Genomic DNA, 16,474 nt, shown 5'->3' with positions numbered 1-16,474 from the left:
AACTATTAAAACGTTATTAACGTCGTGTTTTCAACCACTGTCATAAATAAATAGATCAAAACCCAGTTGTCGTAACTTTAGTATGTTGTAAGATATGGGTAATATAGGAAGTTTTATAAGGCTAGTCAGGTGTTTACAAACTTTAGGGAATCGGTTCGAATGAATCATTAAAATAATGATTCATTCGCGACTCGCACACTACTCATCAAGTCTCAACTTTGTCGAGTTAATTCTGCTATGAATTTTACTTAAGAAGCACGCACGTTAATTCATTAGGTTATGGATGTGATGTGTATCTAGTTATGGATGTGATGTGTATCTGTATGATAATGACACGCAGATGTTAAATGTCTCTGGTGTTTCTGTGGTCTGTTATTATTAGGCATGTTGGAACATGTCTGTAATTCTCCACACAGAGCTGAAGTATTTATTATGGCATTTTTTAAAACGCTAATTTTGCACATGCGCACATTTGTCGATTAGATTGACGAGCACTGAATGACCTACAGTAGCATGTTTACATTTACACTACTGGATGAAAGGCATTTGAAAACAAGTACACTATACTCGAGACATTACTGTTTGACCATAATGTGTTCGGCTGGTTTTGTATGGAAGCCCATTTCTGCCACATAAGAAAAAAATATCATGCTTTGGTAAAGCTTTCTTAGGACATAAAATTTTAATTATGACAAACTAAGTCATAATTATGAGACAAAAAGTCATGATTATGAACATACTAAGTCATTATTATGAGATTAAAAAGTTGAAATTATGAGACAAAAAGTAAATTATGAACATACTAATAAGTCATTATTATGAGATAAGAATTCAAAATTTACATAAAAAGTAGAAATTATGACATAAAAATCCAGTATGACATACTAAGTCATTATGAGATAAGAAGTCATGAGATTAAAGTCGAAATTAACAAAAAGGCAAAATTATAACAAAAAAGTCCTTTATGACATACTAAGGCATAATTATGAGATTAAAAAGTCGAAATTATTATATTGTAGGACAAAAAGTAAATTATGACCATACTAGGTCATAATAAGATAAGTCGTAATTATTATTAAAAAGTCAGAACTGACATAAAAAGTCAGAATTATAACATAAAGGGTCCATTGTGACATACCAAGTCAATTATGAGATTCAAAGATCAAAATGATGAGACAAAAAGTCAATTATGAACCTACTGAATCATTAATATGAGATAAGAAGTCATAATTATGAGATTAAAAAGTCAAAATTATGAGACAAAGTCAATTATGAACATGCTGAGTCATTATTATGAGATAAGAAGTCAAAATTATGACAAATTTAATTATGACAGACATAATTATGAGACAAAAAGTCATGGTTATGAACATACCAAGTCATTATTATGAGATAAGAAGTCATAATTATGAGATTAAAAAGTCAGAATTGACATAAAAAGTCAAAATTATAACATAAAAAGTCCAGTATGACATACCAAGTCATAATTATGAGATGCAAAGATCAAAATTATGAGACAAAAAGTCAATTATGAACCTACTAAATCATTAATATGAGATAAGAAGTCATAATTATGAGACAAAGTCAATTATGAACATGCTGAGTCATTATTATGAGATAAGTCAAAATTATGACAAAGATTTAATTATGACAGTCATAATTATGAGACAAAAGTCATAGTTATGAACATACCAAGTCATTATTATGAGATAAGTCAAAATTATGACAAAGATTTAATTATGACAGTCATAATTATGAGACAAAAGTCATAGTTATGAACATACCAAGTCATTATTATGAGATAAGTCAAAATTATGACATAAAAAGTCCAGTATGACATACCAAGTCATAATTATGAGATGCAAAGATCAAAATTATGAGACAAAAAGTCAATTATGAACCTACTAAATCATTAATATGAGATAAGAAGTCATAATTATGAGATTAAAAAAAATGAAATTATGACTTGGTATGTCAATTTCAACTTTTATCTCATAATTATGATTCACAAAAGCATGATGTTTTTTGGTGGAAATGGGCTTCCATAGTTTGGCCGTGTATATAATACATGATAAATTCACAAACATGTTTACATCTCATTTCGTTGAATGTAGTCATTCCACATCTGACACAAAGAATCTCTCAGTGAACGAAGTCAAGTTTTTAATTGTGATTTTTGCTCCTAAATGAGAATCAACAGTCCAGAGAAATGATTCAGAGTGCTCCAGTTACAACTGTGAAGAATTTAAGAACCGCCACCTTGTGCTCAGAATCCCAGCGAATCACAGACTTCAGTGTTTCCTGCGACATCTGCAGTGCAAAAGAGCTTCTCATCACAGACAGAAGTGCCTCACATCACAACAGCTGCACGTCTGCTGACTTCAGCTCAGCTCAAGGCACGTATTACACAAATAAATAACGTTTGGTCATTTATAACACATTATAACAGACACATTATAAAAGCTGGAGCATCATTTCATTACAGTATTCACATTTTATATATTAATGCTTTGTACTTGATTATCTGTCCTTCTGTTTCTCACAAACAGTTTATCATCAATATGATGCATTAACGTGAGTTTAATGCGAGCGTCTCCTCAGGAGAGACTCAGGTGAGAGGCTTCCTCTCGGCCCGCGGGATGCATTTGAGCGTGGCGGCTCTCCACAACACCGGAGCGAGGAGGAGGCTTAGAGTCGTGACGCTGAGAACCAGCAGATACACCTGTGAGGAAGAAGTACAATTAATATTGTGTTAAAATCATAATCTTGAATCAGAATATCTTCTCCTCCCTCTTGCAGCATCTCTTCTCTTCTCTGAGGATGAGGGCGGGGCAACCTGTCACTCACATGAGATCCACCAATAGCAAACCACAACCATCCAATCAATTCCTCACAGACAAAATCAAGCCCCGCCCTACATTTGTTCTTGTTTGAGAAGCGGATATACCTCAGTTCAGAGCATTCTGGGAGAGTAATCAGACATTACTGACCTCTCTGGAGATGATGCCGGCCCGACGAGCACGACTGCCCAGGACGAAGGAGAACTCGCTGACCTGCGCCAGTCCGGCCGACACCAGCCAGCGGATGTGACGCGAGCCCGGAGGAAGGATGGCGGACAGAACCAGCACCGCCATGATGAACTGAGAGTAGAGCGTCAGACCGCCGTGAGATTTATATTCATGTTCTAGAAATGAGGGTCATACGATATGAACACAAATACCTTCATAATGACCAGCGAGAAGGTCAGGACCAGCAGGATGGTCAGCTCGTACAGGACGAAGGTCGGGAACACGTGCAGCCCTGCGGACAACAACGGCCGTCAAACACTTACAATATTCCATCAGAATTTGGTCTTATATCTTCTTATGTTTATTGTATCCGTTGGCGTTCTTATTATTCGTCTGCTTCTTCTTCTTCCGCTCGAGTCTATGGCAGCCCACAAAACCAATTGCGGGAAAGTTGTGAAATTTGGCACACAGATAGAGGGCAGTCTGAACTGTCATCATAGCAATTTTGGAGTCTCTAACTCAATCCCTCTAGCGCCACCAACTGTCCAAATTTGCACTTACGTTTCACTTAAGGGCTAGAAACAAAATTCTTTTTTCTTCTGATTCCTTTGCTCAAGAAGATTTGATCACACCCTATGATATCATAAAAACTTTTCTGCCATTTGAATTTCCCGAAAATTCAATTATCTGAATTCAAGATGATTCGTCAAACCGTTCTCAAATAACGTGCGAACGAATTCGACGAAGAGCCTGAACGTGAGGCTATATCTCCTCAACGCTTTAGCGTATTCTGACCAAATTTGGTGTGTGTTATGACAACCATGACCTGAGGGTACCTGCAGAGTTTAGGCATACTGCCACCTAGTGGTCAGGAGATATTAAAAATGGATATTTTTGCTTTTAATTTTTGAACAGTTTGGCAAAAAAATCACAAAACTGTTCTCCTTAGATTCGGTATGGCATGCCGAGTCGAACGATACCCAATTTTCCCAAATCAGCCATTATGAATTTTGTTGTAAAATGCCCCCTTGTGGTCAAAAGTTATAATGAAATGTCCAAAAATGCTAATAACTTTTGATTGAATTAGCTTATTGTAATTAAACTAATCGTAATAGATTCCTTGGGTTATGCCAAGAACACAGATACCAATTTTGCCATAGTCGGCCAAACTTCCTGTCCGCCATTTTGATTTTCTTTCAAAACCTACTTTTTCGAACTCCTCTTTGACCGTTTGTCTGATTTTTACCAAATTTGACTCAGATCATCTGCAGACAATGTCAGCAAAAAGTTATGGATTTCGTGTCGATAGACGAAACCATTTCCGTATACAGCATCGACAAATTTGATGGCATGATGCCAAAATGCCTCTGAGGCTGTATCTCTGCAATGCTTTAGTCATATTGACACCAAACTTTCTGTGTCATTGTCACTTTACTCTGACCACACAACATCAATTTGGTCATAGTGCCACCTAATGATTGAAAATGATAAACCATTAAATCATATTACTAGTGATTGTATTTATGATTTTCCAGACATTTTGCTTAAAATTATCTTAATGTGTCTTAATCATTGTTGCGGTTGGTCTGACACTCACAGCCATGATGGCCTTCTTTGCGCTCGGCCCCTTAATTGCTGCTTGCGACTATATTTTGATTATGTATTTATAAACATGCCGTTGATAGCAATATTCTGCAATTTTGTCCTAATATCCTATAATCCATAGCTAAAGAATCGCCCACTCACCAATAGATGCAAAGAAGATGATGGCCAGGAAGTCTCTGATTGGTTCAGTGCAGCTCATGACCTCAGCTGTGACCATGTGACCTTGCGATGAGAGCAGCGCTCCAGCCAGGAAGCATCCCAACTCCATAGACACATCCATAAATTCTGTCACCTAGAGTATGGCAGCAGTATGCTATATTAGAGACGACACTGAACACTGTGACGCCGAGAGAGAAGGAGGCGCTTACCGTCAGCATCAGGAACACAAAGGCACTCGTGCCCAGCACTAGTATTTCCTTGTTCCCTTTGCTCTCCGCATGCAGCTTCCTGTAGAACGGACCAATCAGATGAGAGCGCAGGAGCCAACACATCAGCAGCACGGCCGCCAGCGACACCAGGACACGAGTCAGCAGAACCAGAACATGCAACACTCCCATCAGCACACTGACACGGGACAAAGACCAGTTAGATTCATATTTCACACCATAATCACTTTTGTAATTGATTCGCTTGTTGATTCACCCGTCTGTGTCTCCATTTCCTCCTTGAATCAATGTGGGCATGACAGCGATGAACAGACCGAGCTGCACGTCCTGCATGACCAGCATGCCCAGCAAAACACTGCTGTAGTCCAGCTCACCTGTGTCAACACACACACACACAAAACAGGTTGAAGAGGTGGTGTTTAACAGTAAATACACACATCACAGCTGAGAGCGGATCCACCAACACAACTCACCCTCCTTTGACTCTCCTCTGGATCCTCCGGCCAGGAAGCGAGACACCAGAGGAGTGCTGGAGAGAGACAGACAGCTGGAGATGAAGACGGTCTGTGTGGGGTGAAGTCCGAGCATCTGACCCCACAGCAGGCCAGCGGCCACCATCAGGAGACTCAGATATCCAGAGCCCTGCAGCGAGATCTTCCACACCTGAACAACAACAACAACCATCAGATTCTGTGTTTCTGCAGCACTAGAGGACGGGTTTACTGGCTGACTGGAGATCAGCGGCTCATTTCTTACTTCTGTGTGACTCATTACACTCCTCCACCCCTTCTAATGATCTGACATATTTCCCTTCAGCTTCAGTACATTCTTTTCTCAAGCCCGACTTGTTTTTACCTTGTGGAGGCGTTCGGGTGAAAACTCCAGACCGACCACAAAAAGAGTGAAGAACACGCCCAGCTCTCCTAACGTCTCCACCTGAACCATCGACTGCAGGCAGAACAGGAAACACAACATTGCAAACATGTGGAAATGTGCACACCAGTATCTGGAGATGTTCATCACTCACTTTAATGCTGTTGAGTCCTGATGGGCCGAGCAGAACCCCGCAGATGATGTAACCGAACATGGGCGGCAGTCCCATCAGTGTACACAGCCACCCGCACGGCAGAGACAACATGACCACGAACACCAGATCCTGAGGTACCAAAGTTATAACCATTTTCAATTTTTTTTTTGCTGAGTTTGGTAAAAATATCTCATTCCGTTCACGAGTTATAGCCATTTTAATAAAAGTGGCTCCGCCCACTTTGAACGTTTTGGCGGCCCTTAGAGACCGTGAATTGAAATTTCAACTTTTTTTTTTTTTTTCAGAGAATCTCGCTGCACTGGTTTGGTTCCGATCGAGCCAAAAACCAAGGACTCGTTCACAAAAGTAGGTTTTTCAAAAAATACAAAATACAAAATGTAGCGCCCCCGTCAGGCCGAGCCTTGCTGACGTTGTAGACGGTGTGAGTACTACCAGCCCTCAAAGTCTCAAGTCTCCACGACTTATGGTTTGGTCTGCCCGATCACTTTTAGAGGAGAATATTAATTACACATATTAATAAATGGCATATTATTGATTAATATGTAAATGAATTAATTAGACTACGCACGTAATTCTGTGCATTAATTAGAAAAAACACATGGTTAGAATCGTGTTAATAAAATGACGCTGATATTTCTGAAACAAAAATATGAAGGTTTTTGATGATCATTTCCCATCTGTGTGGAAGAGCTGAGCTCCAGCGAACTGTGACAACTCAACCGTATAACACCACAAAGAGAGGTCAGAGGTCACACACTGACCTTGATGAAGTGGTGGTCGGCGTGGGGCATGGTGGAGTCTCGTGGTTTGGTCAGCACATACTGGTTATTCTGCGAGTCGATCAGCATGCTGAGCCCCAGATTGCCTTTGTCCTCCTGCCGTCGACACGTTCTTCCTCTTCCCGTCCTCCTCATCCTCCTCCACCCTCAGGACAGCCTCCACATTCACCCCCTTCATCTGGAGAGAGAGAGAGAGAGATAGACAGAAATCAATTAATACTCATTCTTATCACTATACATGTGTGAGTTTACTGCACCATGTGACTCTGTTGCGAACTCCACACCTGTTTGTTGTTGTCGAAGGCGTGCTCCTCGATGTCCTCCTCCAGCCGGTCTGCGGCCTTCCTCACATCCTCCAGGATCTCATCCAGCATGGACAGGGTTTTGTTTCGGTCTTGTGCCACCTTCAGCGCCTCCTGCTGGTGTTTCTCCGCTGCCACCAGCTCCATGTACTCCTGCTCCTCCTGTAAACACACGCGTGTGCATGTCAAACGAGGGCGCTGAGAGAGAGCTACTGTAAGCCTTAGGCTAAGAGGCCATATTGTGCCCCTGATGTTGTTATTGTGCTCTACTAGAACAGGTTGATTATTTTCCTCATATTCTCCATTGTTCAGCTCCTCTCTTCCCAGTCTGTCAGTAACGCTCTGTTTAGTTCCTGTCTCTATGAAGCCCCTCCTTTTGAAAAGCACAATGTGCTCTGATTGGTCGGCTGGAGCGGTGTGTTGCGATTGGTTTTTGGGAAATGTCCCGCCCCTTACCATAACCGCCAGTTTCAACAAACTACTAACTAACTCAACCAGGCCCCGCCCCTTTATTCTGCGCATTAATTATTTAAATGAGGAATATTGTGACTGACCTTGATGGCGGCTTCCCTGAGCGACTGGAGTCTCTGCCGGCTGCTGTCCTTCATGTTGACCACGTCTCTGAAGTTCCCCTTCAGCACCCTCTGCAGCCCCTCCACGGCCTGGAAGAGGGAGCGTTCGCTCTCGTTCAGCTCGCGCTGAAACACCTCCAGCGTGTGAACGCGGAACAGCTTCTCCGGCTGCGCCAGCGTCTCGTCCCGCTCCAGCGCCACCGCGGCCGCGCCCAGCTTACGGACGGCTGAGTTCTTCTGCCTCAGCAGGATGGAGAGCCGCCTGCAGTTCTCCGTCACCCACTGCTGTCCGTAGACGCCGGGCTGCGCTTTGTGGACCTGCTTCGGCTGCAGCGCCGCCACCAGGCCGAGGCACAGCACTGCACACAGGGCTCGCATTCGACCCGCTGCAAATCAATCCACGCCAGGGTTAATAAAATCAAAATTTAGAATTCTTTTTTTTTTTTTAATGGAATATTGCAGAGTTTATTGTAAATGATTTATCAGTGCACATCATTATTGTGTTAAATTCATAATCTTGAATCAGAGTATCTTCTCCTCCCTCTTGCAGCATCTCTTCTCTTCTCTGATGATGAGGGCGGGGCAACCTGTCACTCACATGAGATCCACCAATAGCAAACCACAACCATCCAATCAATTCCCCACAGACAGAATCAAGCCCCGCCCTACATTTGTTCTTGTTTGTGAAGCGTTTCACTCGGATATATGACTCAATAGAGAAGAAAAGACGAGTGCAACTTCTCTTTCATGCCAACTTTAAAACTAAAACTATAAAAAACGTTTTCATTATTTGAAATAAAATGAACGTAACTGAAATAAAATAAAATATACAAAACCTTAAACTTCTTTTATTTCAGCTAGTTGCTAACTAAGGCACGATTTCTTATTTTTTAATTTAGTTTAATTTGATGTACTGAAAGAACTAAAACTGAAATAAAGATGAATAAAAACTATATAGGCTAGACTTATTTAAATACAAAAAAACTAATAAAAATGTAAACAACAAAACTTTAACTAAAATTACATTTAAATCGGAAAAAAATATCAAAATAAAAACCGATTCAAAATATTAATAAAAACTATAATAGTATCTCACTAGCTATGTTTCCATCCATCTATTTTTATGCAAATTTTGGGATCTCATATAAAAAAAAACACTGGATGGATATGCCAAGATGCACATAAATTCTAAAAAACCTTAGAATTTTTTATCCGATTAGAAGACATGCGCATAAACTAATCCATCAATGAAGCAATAAACTCAGCAAAGGCTGTGACTGGATAACTGGACTAACCAGCGGACCAATGCACATCGCAGCATCTCAAATGTTGGTTTGGTGGTTCTGAAACGCCTGAGTCAAAGTCTGCCATCAGAATGATTTGGTTTAATTCCCTCCAGAAGCGTCTCACACGATTGTGTTCCCAAACACCAGCATCCGAACGCAAGATCACATGACAGTGTTTATTGTGTTTCGTCTGACGCTCTGAGACCAACTCATTTATGATGGAGGAAAAAAGAGCCACTTCCATTTGTGCACCAGGAAGTGAAGATTTGTTCTCTTGAACACTGATCCACACAGAACAGTGTAAATGAATCAGGAAATATTACTCTAAAACAAGATCCTTTAGATATGAAAGCTCCAGTACTCACCCAACATATGAATCTGACAGTGTGTCACTCGTGTAGGTGTGTCACTAACTAGACAAACAACTCTGAAGTGTGTTTACCAGCCCGTCACACCTACATCCTGCAGAAACACATCAGATCCGCTGATATCCATGAGCATTTCATCACTGAATCAGTGTGAATTAATAAAAACACGACACTGCTGGAGCTCAAGCAGCAAACTTCACTTCATCAGCCTATATTAATGACACGTTGATGATGGAATGTGGCACAACAGGGTGGACGACGTCACATTAATGTTTCAGAATAATGACACAGCTATTTTGCTGTGATGGGAAATGAATGAGAGGCTTATTTTAAAAATATGTATTTACTCTTTCAAGTCTATAAAAATACCACATTGACTAAAGGCGTGTTCACACCAAGAACGATAATGATAACTATATTAGCATCCACAGTAACACAAAATGTCTATTATAAGCGTTTATTATATTTGTGCCTGTCGCTTTAAATGCTCGGGCTCTTTAAGTCGGATGGATTCTGATTGGCTGTCAACAGTGGAATATGCATGATGGGAGGAGCTTCAGCCAAAAACATGAATAAAAACATACATCAAAAGGAGTGTGACGTCATGGTTGGGTTAATTTTCTAAAACTGCCTTTAGTCAGTGTTTCATTTTAGTATATTTTACTTTATTTTACTTAACGAACATGTTTTTTGTGGTTTTAGTTTTAGTTAACTATAATAATAACCCTGGTAATCCTGGGGACAGACAGAAAAACATACTAAAAAAATATTAAGGATTTTCCCCCTTGATATTTGAGATAATATTTCATTTACATTTTAATTTAAATATTTAATGCACGTTCTAATCTTAGCGACAGAGACGCACAGCGATGACGTTTTGTTGATGTTTAAGAATCATTTAACTAAAAAACTGATCAATGTCAAGAGACTTCGCGAATTAGCATGACTGTAAATCACTGCTGTTGAACGTATTAATGTTCAGAATTGTGTGCATGATCTGTCCATCAAACGCGTTATTGTTATCATCATTACGTTTACGGTTGTCATCCACTTCAAGTACATTTTCTACATGACGTTCTGCGAGATAATATCAGCGCTAATAATCAGAAAGAGAGAAATAACTCGTACCTGGTAAGATGCAGTTAACTGGAAGAACTCGTCAGTGAATGAAGGAAACAATCGCGCTCTTGTGACGCCACATACTGCGCGCGCACACCGACCACCAGCGGCTCTTAAACCGGCATGAACCTCCCGGACGGACACGGACAGCCGGCGGTAACGGTGAGATCCGCGCTCGGTTACCGGAGCAGGTAACGGCTTTGCGGGAGAAGCGCTGATTCGGCTCCGGACGGACAGGAGAGCGGCTCATACTAGACTAAACTTTACCGAAAGTTCGCGGAAGATTGACGAACATTAAGCGTTTTTGTGTGTCACGCAAATCTCTGGCTGTCAGAATTAGTTTTTAAGCTGTTTTATGTTATTAGCTCTGAAAACAGAACTGAGTTCACTCCTGACTGAATCACAACAGTAGCGCGGGTAATTGTGGGAAATGTAGTTTTCGTTCCGCACTGCGCCTAGTAGCCCATTCCCGCCACAAAAGAAAAAAGTCTGTTAAAAAGTCGAAATTATTATTATTTATTTTTAAAATAATATATTAATAATCTTTATAAAAATATTATTATTATCTGCTAAAGTTGAAATTATTACATTCTAAACCAGCATTATGACATGCTGTGTCATAATTATGAGATTTTAAGGTTCCTGTAGTTACGAGATTCTAGCTTGTAAAAAGTGTTCACGTCCTCGTAGAGCTCGTAATTACAGCTTGTAAGCTGGGAGTTTTCTGAATGCTCCCAGATGTACCACGTGGCCGCTGTACCACCTGACCTCTGTAGATTCATTTAGGGTTGATAGTGGTGCCATGGAAATGCATAATTCCCAGTCCAAGGATGTGAACAACTCCGAATATAATGTCATGTGTTGTCATCTCAAGATTCCAGTAGCTTAAATACGAGGTGGCGTGAACGCAGCATTATTCGAAATCGAAAATATTCGAAATCGAAATTATCACACATAAATCAAAATTAAATTTATTTCATGTCATAATTTCGACATTTTAATATCAAATGATTTACAAAAGCATGATTTTTTTTTTCCCCTTATATGGCGGAAATGGGCTTCCATAGAAATGCAGCTAATGACTAGAATTATCTCTGAGTCAGTCAGTCGCTAAATATGACTAAGTGGAAAAACTTACAGGTATGATTTTTCCATATAGGCCTACTAATATAATTACAATTTAATTTTACTTATACTATAATATCAAACTTTTGTAATTACAAATAATCCATAATTAATAACTTCTACATGCTTGCTAATATCAGTGCCGTGTTTGCGCGTGAAATGAAAGGTTTGAGGTTCTGTAAACCATTTAAGTAGTTTAGTAGCGCAGGTGTAAAAACTACATTTCCCAGAGTTCCCCCGAGCGCCAGCGTCGGCTGGTTTCCGCGCATGCGCACAGGGAGCTGCGCTGGCGATGAAGATGGTAGGTGAGCGCGCAGGGGGCAGTGTTTATCTGTAATGTTTGATGACTGCGAACACAAGACGCTCGTTCTGCGCTCGAGTCGCGTTGTCATGCTGTTTCCGTGCGTCCGTTTATGAGGAAAACGGAGGGTGTTTTGAGAGCTCTGCTTGTCACCGGAACCGATCGCCCTTCTGCATACTGAGCTCTTCATAAACTAAAATCTACACGTGCCATGGTAATGCACTGTAAATATCATAATGATATATGAATGTGGTAATAAATACTATGGTATTATACCAGCTGATACCATGGTAACACCACAGTACTTTAGATAACGGTTGGATAAACGTTTAGTTCAGGCGATTCTTACATAATAATCATTTTTTGGTATATCAAATTTATGTATTTTACATCTAAGTATATGTGATGTCAGTTTAGACTTTATGGAAGCTTATTTCCTCCACGAAATAAAAAATAAAATAATAACGATAATTCCGTCTTTTTATCTCACAATTCGTACTTTTTCCTAGGATTTCTAAGAAAAAGTCTCTCTCTCTTCATCCAAAATCGCGTACTGGCCGAATAGTTAATGTTACTACATTTGAATTTGAACTTACTTCACGACCGATTAAAAAGTACGTTCAATATAGTATGAATTAAATTCGGATGTGCTACGTCCGCCATGTTGTTACTGTCACGTGACCTACCAGCGTGAGTTGCGTCGCTTCACTGCCATTCATAAATACATCGAATGCGCACTTCAGAATCTCTGGAAGCAGTAGGTCATCTGGATCCTTTTTGCCTACCATGAATTCGGACATATATTGGCGTACTGTTTTTCGCATACTATGCAGTAGGGAAGTATTTGATTTCGGACAGATACAAACTCACAATTCTAAAAAGAAAAGTCAGAATTGTGAGATTAAAAGTTTTTATTCTATGGTAAAAAAACAACATAACATTGCGACATTGAACTCACAATTGCGAGAAAAAAATTTGCAATTACTTTTTTTATTTTTTATTCCATGGTGGAAACACTTTCAAAAATTCACCAAAGTTTGAAATGTTTTCCACTGAAGAAGTAGATGATTGTAACCTAGTAACTGGTATTCTGGCATCAATACATGGTAAACGTTTGTATGGATAATGAAGTTGTCAAAGGTGACTGTCGTGTCATATTGAAATTCCACACACTGGTGAAGGACTGGATTCACTACCTCTGTTTACTGTAACTAACGGTTGACAGTAGGCTTGTGTGTTGTTGTTTCTCCAGCATAAACTGAAGTCGACCCAGAAGGAGAAGATCCGTCAGGTCCTGTCCTTCAGTCGGGCCGCAGAGAGAACCGCTCTGTACTGCCTGACCCACAATGACTGGAGACTAGACACGGCCCCGGATAACTACTTCCAGAGCTCCGATCTCTTCCACAGAGACTCCATGAAAGCAGCAGTGGACCGCAAGAAGCTGGATCAGCTGTACAAGCGCTATAAAGGTGAGCGGCCGTGTGCGTTTGTGTTCCTGTACCTTCATTTGTGCTGCTGCTGCTGCTTCTGTCTGCAGATCCACACGACGAGAATAAGATCGGCATCGATGGAATCCAGCAGTTCTGCGACGACCTCATGCTGGATCCCGCCAGCGTCGGCGTCCTGATCGTGGCGTGGAAGTTCAGAGCGGCGACGCAGTGCGAGTTCAGCCGCAAAGAGTTCCTGGACGGCATGTCTGATCTGGGGTGAGACACCTGACATCAGTTAAAAAAGACATCATAAAAGTATATATACTGTAGCTTTCATTCTTCAGGTCAATCATATATTCATGGGGGAAAAAATCAGTTTGAATGAGGAAAGCGATATCTTTGTCCTTTCAGTGATTAGGGGATTTCCCATGACTGACAGCGCTGGTCAATGGATTGATCTCTATGAAGCGTGCAGATATTTACTCTTACAGTGTTTGTTTGTCTAGATGCGACAGTCCAGAGAAGCTGAAGAGTCTTTTACCTAGACTAGAGCAGGAGCTGAAGGATTCTGGGAAGTTCAAAGACTTCTATCAGTTCACGTTTACCTTCGCCAAGAACCCTGGTCAGAAGGCTTTAGGTGAGCGATCGGTGTAGTAAACATTTGTGCTGTTGGGCGGGTCGGTGTTGGTGTTGACCCTGATTGTCTCTGTCTCAGATCTGGAGATGGCCGTGGCCTACTGGAATCTCATTCTGACCGGCCGCTTTAAGTTTCTTGACCTCTGGAACACTTTCCTCCTGGTACGTCACTGCATTACATAACTATATTCCATCAGAATGACTGAAGAAACACTGAAACACTGCACAAACACACATAACAGTTTCCTTTGTGACATAATGGATCTCAACTACATACTAAATAAAGCCAGTACTATTTTTCAGTGATTCTGTATGTATTTCACACTGACACAATACTGAGAATGCAGTGTGTACTTGCGTTGTGTTCACGTACCTGATGGATCACTGATGGTTTTGCTTCTGTTTCTGTAAAGGAGCATCATAAAAAATCCATCTCTAAAGACACGTGGAACCTGCTGCTGGACTTCGGAAACGTGATTGCTGACGACATGTCGAACTACGACGAGGAGGGTGAGACTGATTCAGTGCATCATATGAATTCAAAGGGTTAATTGGGATTTCATGTCAGTGAGCGCATTTACATGCATAACCTGATAAAGTCTTATAAACGCGGTTTACTTGGATTCCCGGGTTATTGGTTTGCATGTAAACGGGTTATTTCAAGAAGCGAATCTCCGTGAGTTGTCAGCGTATGGGTGTGCATGTAAACATGCTCAGTGTTTGACCTGATTCTGTTCTGATCGAAGAATTAACAGTGAATGGTTTGTTTGCAGGTGCGTGGCCGGTGCTCATCGATGACTTTGTGGAGTTCGCCCGGCCGATCGTGACGGCAGAAAATCACAAGACTCTATAATGAGCGCTGACAGGGAGGACGAGCCTCTCCAGACTGACTTTTTAAATAAAAAACAACAATAAAAGAATTTAAAAATATATATTCATCTTTAACTGCAGAGAGAGCTTTGACACTGCACTGATGAACACCTGAGATCTGTCTGGACACGAGTGTTTTCCCATCAGTCAACAGTCTCATGATGGCCATCATATACATGCATGTCTGCTTGTTTAGTCATTTATACGGAGTATTAAGTAAGGAAGCTTGTTTCCACCACAGAATACAAAAATACATAAATGTGAATTTTTTTTCTCGCAATTGCGAGTTTATTTCTCGGAATTCTGACTATTCTCTTGGAATTGTAGGTTTTTTTGTCGCAGATTCTGACTTTTCTGACAATTCTGACTTTTCTCAGAATTGCAAGTTTATTTCCCAGAATTCTGACTTTTTTCCTTACAATTTTGACTTTTTATTGCAAATTCTGACATTTTCTCAGAATTGCAAGTTTATTTCTCACAATTCTGACTTTTTTCTCGGAATTTCAAGTTTATTTCTCGGAATTCTGACTTTTTTTCTCAGAATTGCAAATTTATTTCTCAGAATTCCAACTATTTTCTTGAAATTGTACGTTTTTTTGTCGCAGATTCTTACTTTTTCCTCACAATTCTGATTTTTTTTCTCACAATTCTGACTAGTTCTCAGAATTTTTACTTTTTATTGCAAATTCTGACTTTTTTCTTAGAATTGCAAGTTTATTTCCCAGAATTCTGACTTTTTTCCTTACAATTTTTAATTTTTATTGCAAATTCTGACATTTTTCTCAGAATTGCAAGTTTATTTCTTGTAATTCTGACTTTCCTCACAATTCTGACATTTTTCTCATAATTCTGACTTTTGTCGCTTTGGCGATTATAACTAGCACTTGTAAATTTAAATTCCAAACTGCAAAAAAGATGAAAAAATAAATCTGAATTTTTAGTCGCAATTAAATTTTTTTTTTTTATTCCGTGGCAGAAACAAGCTTCCATAATTTAGCTGTGCAGAACTTCACTTAGAGGAAAAGGAAATAAGCTTCATTTAGTCACGTGACGTCGACAGTCAAACGTGTTTGGTTTTGAGGTTTTTTTCACTGTTTGAGTTCCGCTCACATCACCAGAAGTCAGAATATCTGTAGAAATATCTCAACATACAAGACGAGAAATGAAGCATCTGAACTGAGGAGTGTCATTATCATTCGATCGCTGGAGAACTTCATTCTCAAGAGTTTCTGAGTGAATATGGCCATCGAGACTCATGAATGAAATAATGAGAATAAGAGCCATCATTCAATCACTAACAAACGCTGATAAGATCCCGTTTGTTCACATTGTTTGATTTGTTTACAGGCGTCTGTGATATTAAATCGGCAAACGAACACCTCAGCGTTTGCACTCTTCGTCTGGACGAGTTTCTATGCTGTCAAAGTTTTTAACACTGTTTTTATTGTTTAGTTTCTCTGTACGTGTGTGACATTCATCACATGTGCTTCAGTTCAGCTCATCACATCAGTGTTACTCTGCATGTAAATAAAGATTATTTAACAAAACTGTCACATCATCTTTAACCAATATTTTTTAATATTATTAATGTTTTGGCTCAAATCTGGAGTCTTTCCAAATTCACATTATCATCAGCATA

The 16,474-nt window shown here is 40.0% G+C and overlaps 2 protein-coding genes across 6 annotated transcripts; one reads left to right on the top strand and one right to left on the bottom strand.

Moving 5' to 3' along the window:
• Nucleotides 1-2,146: 2,146 nt before the first annotated feature.
• tmco3 (transmembrane and coiled-coil domains 3) lies at nt 2,147-10,635 on the bottom strand. The gene is given in 15 exon segments (XM_051887263.1): nt 2,147-2,722; nt 2,991-3,140; nt 3,221-3,300; nt 4,755-4,905; nt 4,982-5,177; nt 5,256-5,373; nt 5,473-5,662; nt 5,855-5,947; nt 6,027-6,155; nt 6,809-6,938; nt 6,940-7,004; nt 7,111-7,290; nt 7,683-8,086; nt 9,352-9,448; nt 10,483-10,635. Coding segments are annotated over 14 exon segments (2,007 nt in total). The 5' UTR covers nt 9,359-9,448; nt 10,483-10,635; the 3' UTR covers nt 2,147-2,608.
• Nucleotides 10,496-16,388, top strand: dcun1d2b (DCN1, defective in cullin neddylation 1, domain containing 2b). 5 transcript variants are annotated; one of them, XM_051887466.1, is made up of 7 exons: nt 10,496-10,635; nt 13,152-13,368; nt 13,437-13,605; nt 13,836-13,966; nt 14,045-14,127; nt 14,379-14,475; nt 14,739-16,388. In XM_051887466.1, the coding sequence occupies exons 1-7, from the start codon at nt 10,597-10,599 to the stop codon at nt 14,816-14,818; spliced, it is 816 nt and encodes a 271-aa protein (XP_051743426.1). In that variant the 5' UTR covers nt 10,496-10,596; the 3' UTR covers nt 14,819-16,388. The 5 variants fall into 5 exon arrangements, with proteins under 5 accessions (XP_051743426.1, XP_051743453.1, XP_051743433.1 ...); XM_051887493.1 differs by having other exon boundaries at nt 10,533-10,664; XM_051887473.1 differs by lacking the exon at nt 10,496-10,635 and adding an exon at nt 10,675-11,899.
• The last annotated feature ends 86 nt before the right edge of the window (nt 16,389-16,474 follow it).

The sequence above is a fragment of the Ctenopharyngodon idella genome, chromosome 1 (assembly GCF_019924925.1).
Source record: "Ctenopharyngodon idella isolate HZGC_01 chromosome 1, HZGC01, whole genome shotgun sequence".
In the NCBI taxonomy this organism is placed as follows: domain Eukaryota; kingdom Metazoa; phylum Chordata; class Actinopteri; order Cypriniformes; family Xenocyprididae; genus Ctenopharyngodon; species Ctenopharyngodon idella.
This window is presented reverse-complemented; position numbering and strand designations above follow the sequence as displayed.

Coding starts and splice junctions, on each gene's coding strand:
- dcun1d2b (XM_051887466.1), top strand. CDS start 10,597: ATGAACCTCCCGGACGGACACGGACAGCCGGCGGTAACG. Junction 10,636..13,151: donor ACGGACAGCCGGCGGTAACG/GTGAGATCCGCG, acceptor TTGTTTCTCCAG/CATAAACTGAAGTCGACCCA. Junction 13,369..13,436: donor GCTGTACAAGCGCTATAAAG/GTGAGCGGCCGT, acceptor TTCTGTCTGCAG/ATCCACACGACGAGAATAAG.